The sequence below is a fragment of the Nothoprocta perdicaria genome, unplaced genomic scaffold, assembly GCF_003342845.1.
Source record: "Nothoprocta perdicaria isolate Ctin4 unplaced genomic scaffold, notPer1 scaffold_93, whole genome shotgun sequence".
Classification (NCBI taxonomy): domain Eukaryota; kingdom Metazoa; phylum Chordata; class Aves; order Tinamiformes; family Tinamidae; genus Nothoprocta; species Nothoprocta perdicaria.
The window spans coordinates 1,505,457-1,527,913 of NW_020456232.1; the positions used below are offsets into that span (position 1 = coordinate 1,505,457).

Here is a 22,457-nt window from a genome sequence, read left to right on the forward strand (position 1 = left end):
GATGAGGTGGCTTAAATATCCTTCTGCTGTTTGGTATTCCTCAACAGAGTGGAAGGAAAGGCCTTAACACTTGATAATGTGGAAGGAAAGATTTGGGTTCAAATGAGTGAACTCCGCTGGTAAGAGGCAGCTGTGATAGTAGGTTTAGTGCCCGAGGCAGGAGCAGGACTCAGGCTGTTGTCATTAGCGTTACTGGTTTGATTTTTGTTTTTTAAGGACTTTGATTATTTACTTCATTACTTGGAAGCGTTCCACGTGTTGGCTTCTTCTGCTGATTGCGCTACTCTTAGTGTCTTAATGTTATGACCATAGCCAATGCTTTTTATTCTAAGATATACAATCTATTCCTTAAGTTTATTGCATAGATAACATTTCCTGCATCACATTTGCTTTTGTGAAATAAGGTAGTTATTATTGAGTTTATATTGAGTATTATTGAGTTTATAACAACTTTACTGGAAGTTAATTTTCTTAGAGAATATGGAAAATTGTCATRCCACGGTAAAGATTTCTTAAAGATTTTCTTTGTGCATTTCTGTGTGTGTGTATGYAGGTTTAAGTGGTTGATCTTTATAAGTCAGGCTGATATTTACTCCTAATTTTTCAGCTCAGTCCCTGTTCAGAGAAGCAGGGAGATTAGGAGTGAGTGGGAAGGCTGGGCAGAACCTTAGACATTAACACACACAGAAGAGCTTAGCACAAAAACAGCTAAGGAGAAAGAGAGGTCGTGTTTGGCTCCTGCAGTCCATCAGGCTGCTATAGGAACTGTACTTACCGCAGATTGYGGCTGTCATCAGAGGCGATGGTTGAACCACAGTTCAGATGTCAAGTTAGGGCAGGAGCGGCTCCTTTTCGGCACCGTGGCATGAGCCGTGCCTGGTTTCCGCTGTCAGCAAGAGAGACACGTGGCCCGGGGCAGAGCCGGCGCTGGCACTAGCCTCAACAAGAGGTTAGTGAAGAACAGGCCACTGCTTGTCTGGGGTAACCTCGTCACTGCCCCTGCATGCCAGTGCTCCGCAGCAATTACAGCAGCGTGGAAAAGGAGGCGAAGTGGAAAATGAGACCTTCACAAGGCAACGTCTTTGGCAGCTCCTCGAACTTGTTTTGGGGAAAATTGCCTTAGATTGCTTGCGTTAGCTGTGTGAATAGCAGATTAAAAAATAAGTCCTGAAACTTTGCACTTTTTAAATAAATTAAATTAAAACTACCCGATATCTACATATTTTCATATGTTTATGAAGATATATTTAGACTGAAATAAATTTGATAGCGAGAAGGAAGTGTACAAAGATCTGCGTTTTCTTCCCATAAAGATTTAGAAAAAAAATAGTATTTGCATATCAAAGTGCATTAGAATCTCAATAAATAAAAGAATGAGGCATTTTTACAAGAATTGCAGTGTTTACCATCTGTTGGTTCCTACCTCTAGCAAACAGCCCTGTGGCTCTGCCCCTGCAGGTAGGCTTTCCAGACTGCTATGAACTCCACATCTCTGTAAGGTTACGTTGCTCTGCCTATGTGGATCTGTTTGGTTTTGTTCATAAAGATTCTTGTTTGCCAAAGAGGAGTGGTGGTGAAAGATACACGTACTTGAAAATGAAAAGGAGTAGGACTTTGCTTTAAAGAAGAAAGAAAAAGTTTCCGTGTTACTGTAAGAAAATAAATACCACTAGGCAAAAATGGTAAATTTGCTTTCATTTTTTCGATGCTTTGTTTAGATATTGTGATTTGGAGAGAGAAATGGTAGAATAAGAAATACAAGATATGGAACTTGTAAGCACAATAATTACTAAAAGAAATTGCACCGTTATTGCTGTAATGATTGGGCCTAAGCAAACTGTGGAAATTATGATGTAGCTCTATCTGAGAATGGCAGGATCAGCTCACACGGATACTGCCCTCCTTTCCAACGGTGACTCAACATTGACAGGATGTTTATGGGATCCGAGGAGTGTCCTATCCATCATGCGAGTCGGCCCTGCGGGTTAGTTTAAAATATCACCTCTTTCCCCAAACACTTGTCTGCTTTGTATTAACAGAATCCTTTCCTCCTCCTGTTCACACACCTTGTCCTTCTTTTGGTTAAAGAATGAAAGACACAGAATTTATAGTCCATCTGTCCTGCGTTGTGTCCTCCTTTCCCACTGTTTTAGCTTAGTACAGTTAAGCTTGCAGAACAGGAAGATGTTATGTTAAATAATGCTGCTGTAGATGTGCTTAATTTTGTGGCGTCACCCTTTGGGCACTCCAAGTGAATCAAAAGATGCTCCCTTTCTCCTGAGCCAAATGATGGCCTCAGGGTTAGGCCGGTGTTTAAAGGACAGGAAGTAACTCAAATACCTTCTAACTGCTGAACTTGAGAGGCTGCATCTACTTCTCTCTTGTGGTCACAGATCAAGTCCTAGAGTGTGTTTTATAGGAGTGTTTCATCTGTTCTTTGTGAAAGGTATGTATGCAGAGGCATTTTTGTATTTTAAGAATCCTAAATCAGTGAAAGGATTATGACTTTTAATTTGTATGGGGCATTTGACAGTTTTTGAATTACAATTTGGCTGCTTTCCAGTTTAGTTTCTACATCTGTGCTCTGAGTGGAGTCTTCAGGCATTGCATTGTTATTAAATGTGTTCTTTAAAGTATTCTGAATCCTCATCATGATAAGGGGGTATGCATGCATATATTTGCAATCAAGTGAAAGCTAGAATTTCACGTTTGAAGTTATTTATTTATCTACACTTTTATAAGCTACTTAGAATTGATTAAGCTTACAAGAGCTCCAAAGAGTGACAAGCTCTGTGTGTGTGTTTGATCTTAAAAGCTGACGGGGTTAGGGAATAACAGATTTTTTGGGAGGAGGGTAAGAGATCTGTGAGACTGAAAAGGACTCCTGTGAAAGCAGATACATTTTTCGTCACCTTCTGCACAGCTGCTCAAGCACATGGTTTAAAGAACTGCTTTGTTACTGTTCATCTGACTCCTTGCTGCTCGTACTCAAACCATCTTTCCCTCACACTAAGTACGTCTCGGTTCCTCTGTGAACTGTCCTGGCTTGTGAGCTAGACAAGAGAGAGGTAAGATGGTAAATAACAATGAGCTCAAGTCTCTACACAAACCTTGATTGCTTGGTAAATTACGAGCAATCAAGCAAGAGTGTTTCCATGCAGCTGAATGCAAGGTTATGCAAATAGGACTATAATTCTGGCTCATATGACAGAGGGCTGTGCTAGGCTCCTGTGTCCTGCTCTGGGCTCCTAACTTTAGAAAAGGCAGCTGGAAAACTGGAGAGGGTTCAGAGCGGCTCCGAGTTTTGAAGAATGCGCGCAGCGAGAAAGTGAAGAGCTCGGGCTGTTTAGTTTATCAGCAGTGAAGTAACGAGGCAGCTTCATCATACTGAGTAAGTACCCAGACCAGGAGAAGATATATCTGTAAAGCAAGGATTTTTACAGGGCTGTGTTTCCGTGGCAGGACGATGAACTCAGCTAAGTTCAAACTGGCAATTAAGTGCATGTTTGTAGCGCTACGGTAATTAGCCTTTCTGAGAGAGAGGCATCGTTCTGAGCACGTTACTGGGCTCACAGTGCCAGATGCTGGGAAAAAGATGTTGTGAGTTGTCATAAGAGCTCAGGGCAATTCTGGAGCGTGTAGATCTTAAAATCTGTGACTTATGGACTTCAATGTCAATAAAAAAGGAAAAAGATCAAGGCTATAGTGTTGGGGCWGTGGGAGGGTGTTCTTTGTAGCCTTAAAAGTGTCGTTGCATTTCTTGTGATTTAGCACAGAATGCCTCTGTCGTTCCCAGAACTTTGCATGCTGGCAATGTGTTTTGGTACATAAACTACCTGTCTTGTGTATGAAGTAACTTTTCTCTGGCAGATTCTGATAGTGAAAATTGTTTAAACAGATGAAAGTGGGTTTACATGGGAAGTATCAGTATGCTATAAAAATAGTTTGTGTACCAGTTTCGGTGTGYATGTTTTAATTTTCTATAAATGTAAGGAATATTTTTCCAGTTTCCAAGAGCTGTTCTTTGAGGAGCTGTTAGTGGTTTTTTTTTTTTTTTTGGTTGTGTTTTAAATTCTTACTGTTAACAAGGCCTATAAACCCAGAATGGTTTTTTTTTTTTTTTTGGTTGTGTTTTAAATTCTTACTGTTAACAAGGCCTATAAACCCAGAAAACTTTTTCTGAAGCTGTGTGTGTGTAAATGTGGCTTTGCGGTTGGAATAAGCATTAAGTTCTCGACACGCTGCGATTATGGGGGGCTACTGCACAAAGCCCGTGAGCTGCCYGGTGCAGGATGCCGTGATGCTGCTGAGGGATGCCTGGTACTCCCGCATCTGCAAGGATCAGAACGTAACTCTGTGCTGGTCCAAACCCCAAAAAGAACCAAAGATGTCAAGACTATTTTAAATAATAATAAAAATACAATGTCTTGGCATATTCCCTGAAAGAATCTCAAAGCATCCCATGGTCCTCATGGGGAGGATATTACACATTTTAGAGTGTTAGAAAGCCAAATACACAGGGGGGAAAAAAAAAGGGGGGGGGGGGCTTTTGGTAGGGCGCTAAATAAAGCTGATCACTTTTTTTGTCCTAGTCATTTGTCCTTTGTTTATTTTGCTTAGCCTCTCTTTTAATTGCAGAGCACAGAGAGGTTGTTTTGAGTTTACACGCTGTCTTCTGAAAGGACTGAAAGCTTAATGGTGTGACATAGAATACTCAAATTGCATCTTTGATAATTATAGAGAATGAACTCATTTCATGTACTCATGCTGTTTAAGAAACATGATCTGTATTTTTGATATTCATGTATCAATGAYAAAAAAAAGCAGGAAGTGAAAAGATAGACAATATCAAAATATATTTTGCATTTTTTAAAAAAAGAAGTGTTTTTTTCAGTAGAAAAACTGCCCAAGTTTTCAGTAGAAAATGTCCAAGTAGAAATTTCTGACTGGAAGCAGTGTGGAAGAATTGCTACCTAACTAGTAATATTTTAGTCTGGTCTTCAGAGTTCTGGCATGCACAACCGCCGCAAAGACAGTTTGTGTAGCATGGATTACTGGGACTGGAGTGCTCTCCCTTTCATTTTATGTATCCTTTTTATTCTTCTTSTTTGGACAGATTTTGCTTGGGCTTGGTGCCCGCATTGTAACAGAGGGAATAGCTGAACTGGATACGTTTATCTCTATATCTTCTTCCTAGAGGTAGTCACTTGTAGATGATTAAGTCTGTGAAGGCATTAGAGTGATTCCTTCCCCCAGGATTCACTTCCTGCTTCCTGTAATTAAGTAGATGGTTCTGACCTTTGTGGGCTTGTTGAATCTCATTTCAAACACAGCGTGGGGAAAAGCAGTCTCTTTGTCCTGGGCTAACCCGTGTTTGGAGGCAGRGGCTTTCACCAACACTTCATGTGGGTGAGGGCTGGGGAGCAAAATGTGGAGAATGGACAGGGCTTTGGGATGATGACTTTCTTCCTTCCCCCACATCTGTCCAATAAAAGTAAGACTTACTCAGTGCCCGGTTAACAGCTGGTGAAGATTGCAGTCTTCTTGAGCAAATGAAATACAAAGACCAAGTTATCACTTGCAGTGTTGAGTTTGCTCTTGGAGCAGTGTCATTCAGCTGCTGCCGACATGGGATGGGTTGTGTTTGTTCTAGCAATTGCACATCAGCCTGTCCTGTTCCCTGTCGTGTGGATCCTTCTGGGCCAGGATCTCGGGTCCAGGAAAGCAGTGCTGCCGTCTGTGCTGGACTCAGTTTGGGGATAGGCAAGGGAGAAGCAGGGAGAACACCCGTGCTGGGCAAGAGTGAGCCTGGGCCAAAGGGCTCTCGGATCTCCTGCGGGAACAAGCGGTGACCTCTGAGCATGCGAAGGAGTATGGAGTGCCCTGCACCTCCAGAGAGCTTCCAGGCTGGAGCCCTCAGCAYGGGCTTCTGTTCTGGCCTTTCCTTGAGCAGCCTTTCTGCCTCAGTTCTCAGAGGAGGGCTAGGCCAGGCAAAGGACAGCAGGGTTTGCTTGGGAGCCATCGTGTTATTGTGACTGCTACCATCGTGTTATTGTGTGTGCTACCTCCATCCCTAACGCACCGTTTCGCAAAATGGATTTTGAGCTATCTGTGAGTCAGAGTTGCCATCTTATCTTGCTGCTGCCAAGTGTGTTCCTTCTCATGCAAGACTTTAGTCTACTGTGTGATCACGATACTGTATGTCCTAGATAGTGTGGGGAAGCAGGYACAAAGCAGATGCACTTCAGGTAGTTGTACATTGTAGTGTTTCACAGGTTGAGACATTTCATGGTGTAAAATAGCGCGCCTTGTGAAGCACCAGGATGCTGGAAAGGATCCTGATTTTTATTTTTATTTTTTTTTTTAAGATTATATGAGAGGACTCTTAGATTGTAAATGAATTTTGCTTTGTTCACATTCCTAAGCTTGCACAAATTATGCAACACTGGCAGCTAATTTTATTTCATGCCCTATATTCCTAAACAGGCTTTTTCCCTATGAATCTTGACCTATATATTATCCATATCTTTAGTGAGAAAAATATCACTAAAAAAAAAAACAGTAACTGTGTTTAGTGTAATTGGATTCTGAGATACAAGACTCAGTAAAAATGTGTCATGTTTGTTTGTAGTATGCAATTTAGAGTGTTAAAAAATATATCCTGTCTATCTGGTATATGATGTTTTCCTGTAAAAAAGCAGCATGCACATCACCAGTTGTGATAGTCTGTGTTACCTGGGGCAGCATTAATCCCAGCCTAATTATGCTCTACTAGTGATGTAACAGATCTTTAAACTACTGCAATGTTACAGTCCATGTGTGGTTTTTTTCAAATAATTATGTGCAATCACACRTTTTAGGAGCATTTTTCATTTTAAAGTTATATTTACAGAACATGAAAACATGTTTGTGATGAAAGCTCTTGATATGAAAGTGCACCATGTTTTTTTTTCTCTAAAATACCTACTGTGTGACAAGAAAAGCTAAAGTCACTACGTTTTCCTTTTTAGACTCTGAAAATACTCCTTTTAAAAGAAGACGGCTATTGACCTCTGCTCTTTCCTTCCATTTCAGGTTTTTCATCTGTAATCATGGCAAAACCTTACGAATTTAACTGGCAGAAGCCAGTTCCCTCTTTTATGCAAGATGGAGCTGTATTTGATAGATATGAAGAGGTAAGAGACCAGTTGCATTTGATTTGCTAGTCTCTTTTAAATATGTGGATATTACAAAGTATTTCAGATTTTTCTCTCATTGTATACACATAAAATGTCAAAGAACTCCATGAATGTATGTGGGGAGGAAATATTGGCACGTTTTATAACCTTGCAGTTTTTTGCTTTTAAAATAAATAACTTGAAAACATACTTAATCCTCTGATTTCAAATAATCCCTGAGCAAAAGAAAGGGATTTTGATTCGGATCAAAATCTCTGTGATGTGCCTGGAGCTCTCATCTTTGCAGCTGCTGGTGTGTTGCTGAACAAAGTGCATCCTGCCATTTTTGTGCACGTATCACTTCTAATGTGAGGGTGTCTTTTTACATGTGAACCGAGGACCTGCATCTCGCAGGGGAAAGTGAAAGAACACAGAGCATTTATGTTTTGAGTCAGAGGCATCATTTGAGATCTGGGGTGTTTTTATCTCCTCTGGAAAATTGACCTGCACTCTCTCTGAAATGTTTACTGTGATCCTCCTTTCAGCTGTGCTTTAATCCAAGTCTGTTAAAGGAAGGCAAAACGGGAGATTTTACACAGACAGCCAAAATAAAGTGGCTAGGCATTTACCTTGTATTCTGCATTGAAATGCCTATCAGTGTAGTTTTATCAGGGTCTTTTTAATCTTTTTTGGGACCGGAAATCTCTCAAGTCTGAGGTATCTCAGCACCTTCAGGGATATTAGTATTTCCCTCTTATCTTTTGAAATACAAGAAAAAGTGNTTTTTTTTTTTTTTTTTTTTTTTTTTTTTTATCATGAGGTTTTATATCCTTGCATTTTCAGTTTCGGCCACAGCTAAGCTAATAAGACACTAGTGAACACTGAATGCCCTTATAATAGGGGTATTATTATAATAACCTTATAAACCAGGTTCAGCAAAAGCTCTCTCTTTCCTTTAGCAGATGCCGTTTCAGAAAGCTGTGCCCTGTGTGGAGCTCAGTGGTTGAGTATGGCCTGTCGTGTGACTGGGGCTCTTTTCCTGGCGCCTTAGGCAGRAAAGAGGGAGAAACAGGCAGATCCAGAGAAGAGTTCAAGTGCCCACATCTGGGAGTGAGACCAGGAACCCTCAGGGAGGCACCGGATCCTTGATTTAGCCCTAGGGTGCATGAGACATCTCAACACGGAGCCGCTTTTCACAGCAGTTGAGCGTAGCGAGCAGGCCGCGGTGACAGCAGGACGTGCTGAGCGGCCGTGGGGTGCGATGTCAGCACCATAAAGTACTGCTCCTTGCAGCTGAATTTGCTGCTCTCCCTAACCCCAGAGAAAGGGGGGCTACTTGCCACCTTCAGTGTGAAATGCTGCCTGTCTGCGTGCGTGACTTGCAGGTTTTGCTAAGTGTTGCACCAAGGTTGCAATGGGACAGTGGGAAGCCTGGTTAGTTTTATTGAAGGGAACTGTTCTGGAAACAGCATAAGGGTTTTGCTTGGGTAACTAACTGCATATTTCATATGCAGTTTTACAGGAATCATCAAGGATTGTAAAAAACAGTGACTCAGAAGTTAAGATGCCATAGCCTTTAAACAGTGAGAACTTGATGGTCTGGCTGTTTGATATCATCAGTTTTATGAGATACATAGGCTGTTATTTAATTGTGTTGTGGCAGTAGTAACCTACCCTACACTGTGCTTTTAGGCATGTTGTGCAAAAGTAGCAAGAGCCAATGGCTATATTACCCGACCTATTTTCAAGAGAAGTGTTTCAGATCTYGGCTTCCAGTTTGCTTTGGAATTCTGTATTTAGTTCTCTGCCTAAGTAGGCAAGGCCRTGTAGGGAGAAGGAGATATGATGAGTTAACTGAAACTGTAGAGCAAGTCAGCGCAGAGCTACAGTTCAGGAGTCCTGATATAGGGTCCCCATGAATGAACAACTCTGATGCAGCATGAGACATTTACATGCCAAGTTTCATCRAGTGTCTAGAAAAATCTAGGTCATTATAATCTGGAGCAGTGTCCTGGTCCATCTGTTACTGACAGATTAGTCCCTTAACCAGAATTGCAGAATTATGGAAATACATTTTGAGCCAAGCATTATTGTATCTGCCTTGCTGAAGAGTTTGAGTCAAGGGCTATCAATAGGGAGAGGAGAAAGCAGAGGTGATTAGGAATCTAAAGATCTCTTTGCATCTGTGTGACCTGATAGTRGGTGTTTGCTTTGCCACACGAGAAGAGAAATTGCAGGGGAAAAAAAAAGAGTAATGGGATGAGCCAAGGCTAGAAAGACAAGAAAGCAGGGTTGCTGGCCAGCCTTGACCAGAAGCTGGGCATGAAGTCAAGCTTGTAACTGGGTTCAGGGTCTGGGAAATATCCTTGAACCCCCTCTAAGGGAAAATAGCCTCTTGTTTTCTGGGATGGTACCTCAAAGACACCACGTACCCAGTGAGACCAGCGTGTCCTGGAAAGACGTACTGATTATAAAGCAGGCCCCATGGATAGAGGGTATTGGAGTTTGTAGTCATTTTGTCACCTAAATTCAATTTGTCCTTTACATGAAATCTTTTGCTATGAAAACTGCTGGATGGAATCTGGTGTTTGCTGCCTATGCTATGTGCATGGGAGAAGATGCAGCAAAGCAGGAAGGTGCCCCTCTTTTTGTCCTTAATGCAGAGTGAAGTACTGAACTCTGCATCACTCTGCTGTCCTGTAGCCTGCACACGTGCTTGGAGCTTCAGTGTGGCCTTTTAATTCTGGAAATCCCAGATCCTTTTTTTTTTCTTTTAAAAAATGATTGATTCTGCACAGTAGGATATCTTCCTACATCCTGCTTTCCTTCTGATATATCAATTGAAATTGGGAAATTCGTCACCCCCTGTGACTCTGTGCAGTGCCCAGTTCTCTCTTTATTGCATGTCTATATTGTTTGGGCTCGGCCATCCAGGCGCTCTCGCTGCAGTATGTTTTTGCCATGTGTGCTGTGGCAGTTGATCAGAGAAGCACTTCTGAGTTCTGAAYGTAGGTGGTTTGATCCCAAATGCAGTATTGGTAGATAGCATAATTTTACCCTTTTCATATTTTGGATTTTGCTTTTGAAGTTGTGTCTCACTGAAGTTTTTAATGAGGTAAGAATCACAGTTTAATGTCTCAAATAGCAGCAGTAGGACAAATTGCTAGAATTGTCATTAGTTAAAAAAGCCTCACTCGTCTTTTCTGATTGCTTGAAAAYAGCACATTCTCTAGGAAGTCAGTTGGGGGGAAATGTAAGAAACTTATTTTTGATGAGTAAATTTATGGTATTTGTCAAACTCACTAAAATATTGACCTATGCTTTCTTTTCTATAGGAATCTTTTGTCTTTGAAACCAACTGTCTCTTTCAAGTGGATGAATTTGGCTTTTTTCTGAGCTGGAAAAGTGAAGGAAAGGTATACAACATTTTTGTCAGCTATACACATTGCATATTACTAGTTTTTTAAAAATTTAAAATACTGCATGCTTTTAGTTGCACAACTTAATCCTGCTCTTTTTGAAATCACAGAAGTGAAGTACGTAGGGAGGAATTAACAAATGTGAAGGGGAAATATATTGTATATATATTAATATGTAATTAACAGTGTTTGCAAATAAGACTCATTGTWTTTACTGCACTTTTTATGTGACGCCATGTGTCAACAGACCTTGGAACTCATATACCTTTACTTTCTGCTTCAGGAAGGACAGGTATTGGAGTGTTCCCTCATCAACAGTGTTCGCTTTGGAGCTGTACCAAAGGTACTCTTCAGTTTATACTTATTTTAATTTATATTTGTCCATTAAACAATGAACATTTAAAATGGAAGTGAAGTGCAGAATGCAGTTCATCTAATGACAGGATACCAACACAACATTTCTTTGCAATTATAATCTAAAAATCTAAGTTTTAAATGTGTTTGATTTGATATAAATGCAGCGTGAAGTTTTTGTATCCAGTCTTTCTAACTCAGCGCAGCACTTGCTCTTCAGCTTGCTGTGAAAGCTGAGAAACAAATACTTGAAATAAAAACTCTGATTCAAACTCCTTAGTTTTTAATTATTTTAAAAATGCAGCTTATTTTCGGTATCTAGAAAATGAGCGGCATGAGACGTATTAGCACAGACAGCCTCGTGTTTYGTGTGCAGACAATCATACCAATATGCTTCAGAGTTCACCTCTGTCTTTACTTGGGTAGCTTGCTGTCTATGCCCATTACGTCCATAGCCTTTGACCCTCAGCAAAGGTGTGTCTATAAGGTTAAGAAACAGCCAGAAGTCACACGGTTCATAACTTGCAGTAATTACAGACTTAACTAGAGTTAACTTACTTAGAGATTCAAACCATTTTTGTCCTTGGASTGATTCATTTTTCTTCTTCATGACTGAAATGTATCTAATTTTTAATTTGACTTTCTGAGATGTATTTAAAATATTTCATTTGCTTCCTAGCTCTCACAATCATGCTCCTAATATTTAGAATATATTGTTTTGGGGACTTACCCACAAGAATTTTATATGAAAACACTCATTTGAGATGATTGGCAAGAGTTTAAAGATCTTAGTTCTTAYGGAGTCAGAAATACATCTTTGCCACAGTGTACTCATAATAAAAGTACTGCAAATGTAACAAGTTATTTATTCTGTTTAACAGGATCCCAAAATACTAACTGCACTTGAGGCTGTTGGAAAATCAGAAAATGAGTTGGAAGGACGGATAGTGTGTGTTTGCAGTGGCACGGATCTGGTGAACATCAGCTTCACTTTCATGGTAGCGGAAAGCGCAGAAGTAGCCAAGGTATTCTGCAGTTAAACACTGTGTGGGAGAAATAAAAAAGAGGAGAGCTCCTCAGCTCCACTGGCTTGTTTTTCTGAAGCAAGTCAGCATGCTTGGCTGACGGAAATACCCAGTTTAATGCCTGCTGCCACGCTCTGCAAAAGGACAACAAACATCCCTCTGGAGTGTTCTGTAAAATGTCGGTGTGCCATGGTGAAAGGAAATAGCAACTTTATCAGTCTTTGCATGCATGGTAATTTATCAAAAGTAGACACTGAGACCGTTAAGCGTAGGGTACAGCTTTCTCCCAAGGATTTAGCAGCCTTGTGTGGGGTTTGTGTAGCAGGCTACGCAGAGCAGAATATGTAGTGGGTCTGTGACACACAGGGATGCTGAAAGGAAGTGCAATTCCTTTTCCTAATGGGTGGAGCTCAGCGCTCCAAAATTTTGTTCTGCGATAACCTAATTGTATCGTGTAGTTCGTATTATTTGAAAAGACAAATGCAGGAAAAAAACCCTATACAGCTAAGAGGATTCGAGCGTTCCCAGCTTGCTTTCTGTTTCCCGTTTACATGGAACAGTCAAATGAAAACAATGGTGCTTTTCTACACGTCATCTTTCCTGAGACTTTCAGATTGCAGTTCACAATGCTGCTGAAAGCTGCACGGCCCCTCCAAGGCCTGGTACTCAGCTGGGTTGCTCTGAATTGCTCTGCTGAGAAGCCTGATCCAGAGGACTGGTTGTATCCTGATAGGTACAATCCAGAGATTTAAGGGCTTTTAGAAACACACAGTTTTTGCTTTTCTGCCCCATAAGGCTAGTACACTTATAGATTTTGTGCAGTTATGATGTATTGTACTGTGCTTTGCCTCTGGCTAAGTACTGACTAGTGATCAGTAATAGTATTCCTACTAAATCCCATCCTTTAAATCAGAATGTTTGTTGAATGCAGTATCACTAAATCCCTTGGCAGACCCGGTTGGTTTTTCAGTGCTTGGATCCCCACCTTTTTAGCTGTTGGGAGTTCTGAGTAAGCAACATGATAAAAGAYATAGTTATATAACGTGCATAGATGCACTAAATTGATTTTACTGTGTGTATTTTCAGACGCCTTTCAGGGAAACATTGTGCTGCTGTTAGGTTTTGAAAATGTTTAAGAAGCAAAAAATAGAGGGGCACAGAAGATGTGCAGTTTTATATTTAACCAAGCAATGTCTCTGCATTATTCTTAAAAAGAAAAAAAAAAAAGACAACTGTATTAATACGCATTATTTGTGAACATCGTATTGACCAGTTACATAGACTGTCAAATGTAAAGTGATTATACTGTCTGCAGTGTTCACTGCTTTATTAACAGCTAAGATACTTACCCAGGATAATGTGTCATGCATTGCAGTCTGCCTGTGGGTCAGCTCTGGGAGGTCCGTGTAAGTGTGAGTCTTCTGCACCAAAAATACTTCCAGATTTCAAAAATACATGTCTGAGACTGGTCAGCAAGGGTCATCCACCTGATTCGATGTGTTACAGATGTGAAGGAGACAGTAAAGCTTATCGATAAAGCCCAAAACAATGTAGGGCTTTCTAAACTGCATCGAAAGCTGTGATTGTGCTGGGTATGAGTATGGTGGTATGAGTACACAGAAAGTAAACTGGAGGATCTGTACTGTATTGACCTCTTGTGTATGATGGGTACCTGACTTCCACTATACTTCTGCGCTAAAAGAAAAGAAATCTAATATTCATCTGCTCATAGAGTTGTTCCTGCTGAATTCTTCCTGATCTGTTCATGGCAAGATATTTTTATTCTGGGACACAGTAAACCTCTTCTGGAAGAGAGTGTGTATGTGGCATTCTGTAGCTGTGCAGCTCCTAGTGCACTTTAGAGTAGGCCATGACTTAATCTACGTTGAAAGGTAAGTCATGAAATGCCAGAGGAAAGAATTTGGAGGAAAAGGGACAACAGTTGTTGCTTGGGCAGTCCAGATATTTGTAAAGAATGTGTCTCCGGTTGTTTTCCCACCTATTGCCATGAGGAAGATGAGTATTTACTGGATGGATGGATGGATGGATGGATGGATGGATGGATGGATGGATGATGTGAGAGCCATGGATGTTGTCTAACTAACTCTAACTAATAAGGCTTTTGACAACGTCTCCGTAGCATCCTCATGGGGAAGCTCAGGAATTGTGGGTTGGATGAGTGGACAGTGAGGTGGATTGAGAACTGGCTGGGTGGCAGAGCTCAGAGAGCTGTGACAAATGGGGTCGAGTGTAGTTGGTGTCTTTGGCTAGTGGAGTCCCCCAGTGCTGTTCAACTTGTTCATGAATGGACCGAGGGGACAGACTGCACCATGAGCAGGTTTGCAGATGATACCAATCTGGGTGGAGTGGCCAACACTTCAGAGGGCTGTGCTGCTATTCAGGGGGACCTAGAGAGGAACCTCTAGGTTCATGAGGTGAACCTCATGAGGTTCAACAAGGACAAGTGCAGGGGCAAGTCCYCTGCACCTGGGGAGGAATAACCCCAGGCACCAGTACAGATTAGGAATTGACCTGCTGGAGAGAAGCTCTGGAGAGAGGGATAATTAAGGGCCTGGAGCATCTATGAGGAAAGACTAAGACTATGAGGAAAGACTAAGTGAGCTGGATCTCTTTAGTCTAGAGAATAGAARGCTGAGAGGAGATCTGATCAATATGTATGTACCTGAGGGGAGCATGTAGGAAGGATGGGGCCAAACTGTTCTTGGTGGTGGCCGGTGAGAGGACAAGGGGTATTGGGTACAAATTGAAATACAGGAAGTTCCATCTCCAGGTGAGGAAGAACTTCTTTCCTGCGAAGCTGCCAAAGCCCTGGAAGAGGCTGCCCAGGGAGATTGTGGAGTCTCCTTCTCTGGAGGTCTTCCAAACCTGCTGGCTGCCACCCTGTGCCCCGTGCTCTGGGTGTCCCTGCTGGAGCAGGGGGGTTGCACTAGATGATCTCTAGAGGGCCCTTCCAACCTCAACCATTCTGTGATTCTTCTCCATAGGTCTTTTTACAAGAAGCTTTCCTTGATGGGGAAGATGTGTTTATGTAGATAAAACCTTCAAATGATGCCAAGAAGTAGCTGTTAGCTCCCAAAGGCCTGACTATAGATGGCACTGAGCAGCCTTGGAGAAGAAGGAATGTAAATCCCTGCCTGCTTCAGGCTACCCATGTGACATGGAGCAGTTTCAGTGGGAAGCAGATTCTGCCGGTGATCAGGCAGAGCAGCCATCCCACACTGGTTCCTCGGCTGCTAGAGGTTCATGCTCTGGTCTGCGCGGAGGTCCTGTCCCTCCGGCAAGGTTCCTCCCTGGTGGTTAAKTGGGCTCTGTTGTCCCCTCTGTGCCGGGGCAGCCCCTTGTTCCTCTGCCTCTGTTCTGGGGATGAGCTCGGCAGGTCTGGCCAAGCCATCCCGAGCTCCAAGTACAGCTTTTCCAAGAAGAGAGTGTTTATTATCTCTCCACTTGTCTCCGGATTCCAAGTCTGGTATTTACATTCTATCTACTTAAATTTTATTGGTGTTTTCAGTTGAGAAATTGGTTTTCATTTCAACTCTTAAAACCACCCCAAAAAAGGGTGTCTGACTCCAAGGTGCTGTCGTGGTCTACTCCTAAAGCAACTTCGTTATGGTAGTAGAGAGCAACTGTAAAAGGTAGATTCTAAAATGTAATGTTTAGAATTCTGATTAAATCAGGTGATAAAATTACAGTGAGCTAAAAGCAAATAAATAAATGACACATTAGTGATGCATCTGCATATGTGATGGCTGCTTTTGTTTTTCTCCTTGCTAGATTCACTTTCTGTGATCTTGTAATCTGATAATCTGCTTTCCAGATCTAGGACACTCGAAAGGAGCAGCACKGAGTATTTGGGGGATGAATTTCCTAGTGAAAGGATGTATGTAGTGCTCATACRAGGCTTTAGCATAGGGCGTTCTGACTGTTGGCTACCTAACCAAAGTTGGCATAAATCCAATGAGGCTGTTGTAGTTTAGCAAGCCCAGATTTAGACTTTATGCCTTCTCATCCCCTTTGGGACTGCATTTATGAGTTTCAAAATGAGCCTAAATGCAGTCAGCTCTTTTTGCATTCTGTAATATTCCTGCATAGTAGGGGTAAATTTGGCTGCAAAAGCCGTTCTCCCCCCAATCCAGCTGTGCTGCTGGGAAGGACTGTCCCTACAGCTGACAGTGTCTGTGCTTCTGCCAGAGCGTGCTGTTCCCCCTGCCCTGCTGCTACAGGAGTTTGTATGAACTCTTCCTAATTCACCTCCAGCAAGAACCAAAGAATTAAGTTCACCACTTTAGTGGTGACGCTCACACAGTGGTTGAGATAACCTCACTGTGRGGAGAGCTCACTCAAATCCTGCTGCTCGTGGTGGGCAGGGGTAGAATCTGCTCCAAGGGGGCTGCCGAGGGGAGTAACCTTTTCCACTGGCATAGCTGATGTGGGTAGAAAACAGATGCTTTCCACACATGTGGCGCTCACATCTGAGACATCGAATTGTGTGTGCTGCCTAACCCGTGCAGCATAAGGATGAATGCAAATAGCAGCTTGCTGAGACCCTTTGTAGTCAYATGCTAAGAAACAGCCTGCAGGTGAAATACCAGCTTTATTATACGACCATAATATGGTATTGGAGATGACTGCTGCTGAAGGCATTTCATATTGCTGTTCTTAAGCTTAAAGTCTTGAGCTTTACAGTTTGAATAGTCATCAGACTATTTCAGTTTGAAACCCATCAGAAGGGGTCTGTTTTCCCATGGCTTTGGTTTGTTTTAATACTTCAAATCAAACCTGTCCTAAAAGACTGCAGGATATAATTGGGCAAAGCTCTGAGAGTCTGCTGCTGTTTTGGGTGTCCCATGGTGTTTTTCTGTGGCTAATGTCTCATAGCCTAAGTGGTAAACAAATATTTCTGAATGTCTTCAATATATGACTACTACTTAAACATTTAGGTAGCTCTGTACCGAATACATAACATCATACTCTGTAGAGAGATCTTCACATCCTTGCCAAGATTCATGTAGCCTGCAGTTAAAATAATTTTGACGTGCTTGCCTTTCTGCTTTCTTTTCTTTATTTTTTTTTCTCTTGGTTGCTGCAGAAAATCAGTAAATTTAAAACATAACCTCTGAGTCTGCATAGCCAGGAGAAAAAAAGAGTTTGTTTCACTGGGTAAAACTCCCCTGTATTTGCTTTAGCCTGCGTGCAACAGAGGAAACTCAAGTGTCGGATACTCATTCCAGGGTGGAAAGCTTTACGGAGGGGTGGAAGCAGTCTGGACATACCAGGCAATTTGTAATGTGGAGTGTTTGTATCTGTCTAGGCTTTCAAGATGCAGTAGAAAAAGCCTTTTATCATTGTTGCAGAACTTAGACAGTCATATCCAGCAAGTCTGTGCTGCAGTGGATCAGATAAGGGATGGGTTTTGTCTCCTTGCTGTCTCATGTGGGAGAGGTGTGGCAGTTTTCATAGAACAGAAATGACTTATGAAACATCTGTGTTGAGAGAGGAGGGACATCTGCTGGTCACCGAGTTGACAGACATGGCAAAATGACTCCGCTTGCCTGAAGCAGAGAATCCTGAAAGGCCGTTTCTTTCTTCGAAAKACTTGGGAAATTTGGTTCTCTGCTCCATGGGCTTCCTGAACCTGCAGCTTGTGAAACCACACAGTCATGCATGGCTCAGGACTGGTTCTTGCGCACAGAGGAGTCAGTTTCACTGCAGTGGATTGATCTTTGAGGTAGCTACATTATTTTGATAATTTGTGTTTGTTTTTTTTCTTAATAGATTTGAAAACTGGCAAAGGGAACATTTTATCAGACTGACCTCACTGCTTCTCCAGAAAACATCCCCATGCTTCTGGGGAAGGAGCTAGTGAGGAACTCGCCAACTACCTGGGGTTAGTGAGGAACTCTAGTGAGTTCCTCTCCCCTTCCTCTGTGTTATTGAAGTAGGAAGCCTTGCTCCTGAGCAGTTGTAACCTGTTTTAAGTGGCCTTGCAAGCCTAGCAAAGTTTTATGATCTTTTAACATTCATGCCACTGTTTGGGTTTACCATTCCTTATGGTTGGTGCCAAATAATTTTAGAATTAGTGAAAGCACTTGAAGATGATTTTCAGTGTTCTCTCATGGTAATCAACCATGTGTCCATTACTCATTCATTTTCCTCAGTAGTGTTTTTCCAGCTGCAGGGAGTAGAATGACCTGGTACTGCCCTTCCATGGAAGGCAGTAAYGAAGAGCAAGAAAAAGGGATGGTTTAAACTGTGCCAGACAGACCTATGCTGCTGTATTTGCAGCATGAAAGAGCTTGAGACTGACTGCCCAAGGGCTGATTATGACTGGGGCTTCTCCTTCTCTGTTGTCAGAGCTTCCTGTTGCCAACTGCAACAGCAGAAGCCGTGTAAGCTGGAGGGTCCTAGGGGCGCGTGGGCCGAATGATGGCAGCAACTGGGGACAGAACGGGACTGGATGGGAGACCCTCGCAGGTCTACTGGGATCTGTTCTGAGGGCTGTGGATCACAGGAGTGAAATGCAATGAGGTTGCATAGATTGGTCTGGGTAAGACCCTGAGTTAGCAAGGCAGTCAAGACCTTGATTCTGACAGCCAGTTGGAGGCACTGTAAATACCAGCATGGGAGAGCAGTGCCCCTCTCCTTCTCCTGCCTTCCTGGTGCTTGGCTTAAGCAGAGTGCAACTGTGGAAAGCCTGCACTGAAGAAGTGAAGGTAGGATCACCTCAAGAGGCCTGGATAATAATGGCCTCATCTGTAAATAAGCCACAGATAACCTTGTATGGAATTGCATGAGCTGTAGGCTGGTGTGGTTTTTCGCCCTTCTTAATGGTCATAATTTTAGCCCTTTTTAACCCTCCTAAATGAAAGGGATGGCGCTTGATGGTGAAGACAGAGCTGAGAGGTCAAAGCTATCTGATCACCCCACCAGTGCTGGCTGTGTTTCAYCAGTGTCCCCGAGCTAAGGCTAACTCGCTAAGTGCTTCAAGAGCCTTTGAATTCTCCAGCAAAAGCTGAGAGTGCCGCTTCAGTTGCATTTCCTGGCACCTTCTCTGTGTAGAGGCATTTCTACAGTGCTGGATCATGTTGCAGAAAAACATTGCAGGTGGCTCATTCCAGCAGGGCACTTAGGATTTGGATTTGTGTATCAGCCTCTGGGGCTGTATTCAAGGTGTCTTTGCTTTTTGATTAGTTTTATGGCTGTTGTTTCTCTCAGATTAGGCAGCAGGGCMCTCAGATCCTTTCATCTATGTATCTAGAATAATTTTTGGTATACAGAGAGCCCTTCGGGCATTACATTAATAGATTTAATGTACTGAGATATGTTTGGAAAAATATGAAAATATTTAGCCCTAGTCTGACTGAACGTCTCCTGAATTTCAATCAAAAATATTTTATAATTCCACTTTCTGCAAAACCCAAGCAAACTGAGTTTTCCTGTTTGCCAATTGTTTTACAGAGGATTTTCCCTTTGTGGAGAAGTGATATAGAGATTCTGAGCAGCTGATGGTATTTATCCCTGTTTGCTTGCCTGCATATAGGTCTCAACTTCATCTGTAAAACCGACAGTGTCCCCAAAGCATGGTAGCTGGAAAAAGAGCTGAACTTTTATCCCTTCTGCATGATCATTAGACAAGTGTACATTTAATCCAGGAATGGTTTGATGTCAGGAAAGCAATATATTGCCAGCTGGATGACTGTCACAGTGTTCAGACTTCGGCTTTCAGCGAATATCTGTGCATTAGATATTAGATCACAGTATGTTAAAAGTGATGATGAATGTAATTGTTATTTGGAGACCGCCCTGGCTCACAGAGGTGTTCTGTGCTGACCAGTTAACAAATAGATTGAATGCCTTGCACTGTGCTTATGTATTAATCTGTTGGCCAGGATTTTTTTTTCCTCTTATAGCATTTTATTTCTGTACAGTGTGTTCGTAATCCAGAAGCATTTTTTCTTAGCTTCCTTATTCCGGGAGTTCTGGGGCCAGCTTGTAGCTGCGGGGAATATCTGATGTTGTTCTTTGGAAGCTGCTTTAGCCCCAAACCGAATACKGGCAGCCAGATGATGCGCTGGGGAAGTGTGGGTCTCTAAGTGCCATATCCTGCCCAGAGGGCATCACACCAACGTAAGGATGAGTCATAGCTTGACAACATCTCTTTTGGGTTACAGCCCTGCTCGGTGCCAGCAGAGATGTGGTGCTTTTTCATCAGCTACTCAGCTGCATTTTGGTGCCCTTTGGACACTGAGAGGTAGCTGTTATTGATTTGGCATCTGTGTCTGAAAGGACCTGAACAAAAATGAGGGAGTCCCTCTAAATGCTGAATGCAAATGAATTAACCTGATGTCCGGGGTATTGATCTTTCCCTCGACTTTTTTTTTCCTGTATTGTTTCCCCTAGCAGTGCCTCTTTGGTGCAACTGTTTTTCATGTATAAGAGTGACTTGGGAACTGAGTGCTGGGCACTCTTACATAGAAATGTTAAATTTGCAGAGGTTTGGTGTATTTSTGGTCTGTTGCTTTTGAATCAAAATTGATAGATATGTGTTTCTTTGCTGTACAGATATTGGCATTGCAAGCACTGCACTGGTGGYATTTTTTATCAGGAATAAAAAATGTGTTTTGAAAGCAGGACACTTATTCATACCATATATATAGCTTGACAGCAGTTCTTGCAATTGTTTTGGTTGCCAGGCATCATATGCTATTTYACATTCATGGTGGATTTTGAAAAGTTCTAGGGTTTTTAAGGGACTGCAGCCTAATCTAGGGCAAATTATTATATAGCTATAAGAATATTAATGTTTCTTAGGAAACACACACACARACACTGATGAACCAGAGTCAGATTTCCACAGCTCTAGATGATTGAAAAATACCYGAAACAGGACAACAGAGTGTAGGGCTCTTACTATGAAACTTTGGCAAGTGTTCTTGTAATATCATCTTAAATTTTAAGTTGTTCTAAATAACAACTAATTGTTATTAAAACTAGTTATTTCTAATAAATAACTAGAAACCCCACATGACCCTTGCTTGCTTTCTATCCCTGGACAGTACGTACGTGCTGCTGCTGCTGAGTTCTCTGGTTCATGCAGCTGGGAAATGGGAGGGCAGGCTTTGGCTGATGGATTGTTTTCAGCACAAGTCTGGAAGCTGTTTCGGAGGTGAGACCCTGTGAGCCTCTCACCCTCCTCCGCGTTGGAGTCGTGAGTGCTGGAGAGATGGKTTTTTTCCCTTCCCTGGCAAGGGAACGTGTGTGGTAGGGCACATTAGGGCACATTGAGGCAGCAAGTGCAGAGCAGTTATTGCAGGGGAAGAAATAGAAGTGCTCTGGGAGTAGAGGGACTGCTGGGGACGTCCCTTTGCATTACTTCCCAGCGCATTTGTTTGCCTCCCTGGCTGTTGTGGTTGTAAGATGTTCCCTCCCTCCAGGAATTCTGTCTCTAGGCTGTATCACATGTATTCTAGGTGAGATAAAAATAGCAAGGAGAAATAATTCCRAGTCTTATAATGAGAAGAATATATGAAGAATTCTAATATGCAAAGATGCTCAAAGAGATAAAAACATAAGAAAATATAAATAAAAAAATAAGAACATAAGAAAACCTCAAATGCATGAAACCATGTAGGCTCTTGCTGAGACTTGTTTTCAGATTCTTCTCAGATACTTATTTTTGTGTGCATATTTTTTATGCAATGCTTCTTAAAAGGATACTTTGAAAAAGAATATTTAAGTATTGATAGAGATCTTAATAAATGACTCATTTTCCTAGGACCTGATAGGTTTATAACATTCCTTTAGAAAGGAGCCTGGTAACAGGTTCTCCATGTTAAAACTGAAGTTTGAGACGTTCTTGTAACATTTCATGAGTATAAGGATCTGCTTAAGCCTGTTTATTTTATGAATTGACACCTTAGGTGATTTTTACATAGTTTTAGCCAACTGGGATTTACTGCCCACAGATTTGCCATGCAGCATTTGACAAAAGTATTAGTATTCCTTCTACATAAATAAAGATTTTCTCATCTGTTTTGCAGATGTATAGCACCCATTCATGAAAAGAAAAAATATACTCGCCTCATCTATTTATAAGTGTCCAATTCTGGATGCGGTCCCAAGTCAATGAAAGCTGCACGCACAGAATTTGGCCGGAAGCGAGAAGCTTCTCTATTCAGAAGGCTGATGTTAAGCAGTGGAGCAAATCCTGTCTCGCTTCCACCAGCATAAATTAACTGTTGACTAATCCTAGCATTACAACGGCATAATTGAGGTCGAACTTAGCCCGTAATGCCGTCGTTTTTTCCTCTTTCTGTAGCTTTATCCTGCCAGGATTCATGCTGAAATCAGTAAGAGTTCACGTTAAGGCCTAAATCCTTAAGCTTCTTCTGTATAGTACTGCAAAGTCTAGGCACAAGCTATAGTAGAAAAATATATCCATGAAAAGGAATTGCAAAAGTGCTGTAATGCTGCTGTTGATTGTC

General features: G+C 41.9%; 1 protein-coding gene across 2 annotated transcripts in view; it reads left to right on the top strand.

Annotated features, from left to right (window-relative positions):
* The window catches only part of PLCB4 (phospholipase C beta 4), a 190,301-nt gene that overhangs the window by 98,440 nt on the left and 69,404 nt on the right, over positions 1-22,457 (top strand). For both annotated transcript variants that reach the window (XM_026052876.1, XM_026052877.1), the window contains exons 4-7: positions 7,075-7,175; positions 10,493-10,573; positions 10,860-10,919; positions 11,812-11,955. In XM_026052876.1, coding sequence (XP_025908661.1) covers positions 7,092-7,175; positions 10,493-10,573; positions 10,860-10,919; positions 11,812-11,955 — 369 coding nt within the window. In that variant the 5' untranslated portion in view covers positions 7,075-7,091. The remainder of the gene's footprint in view (positions 1-7,074; positions 7,176-10,492; positions 10,574-10,859; positions 10,920-11,811; positions 11,956-22,457) is intronic.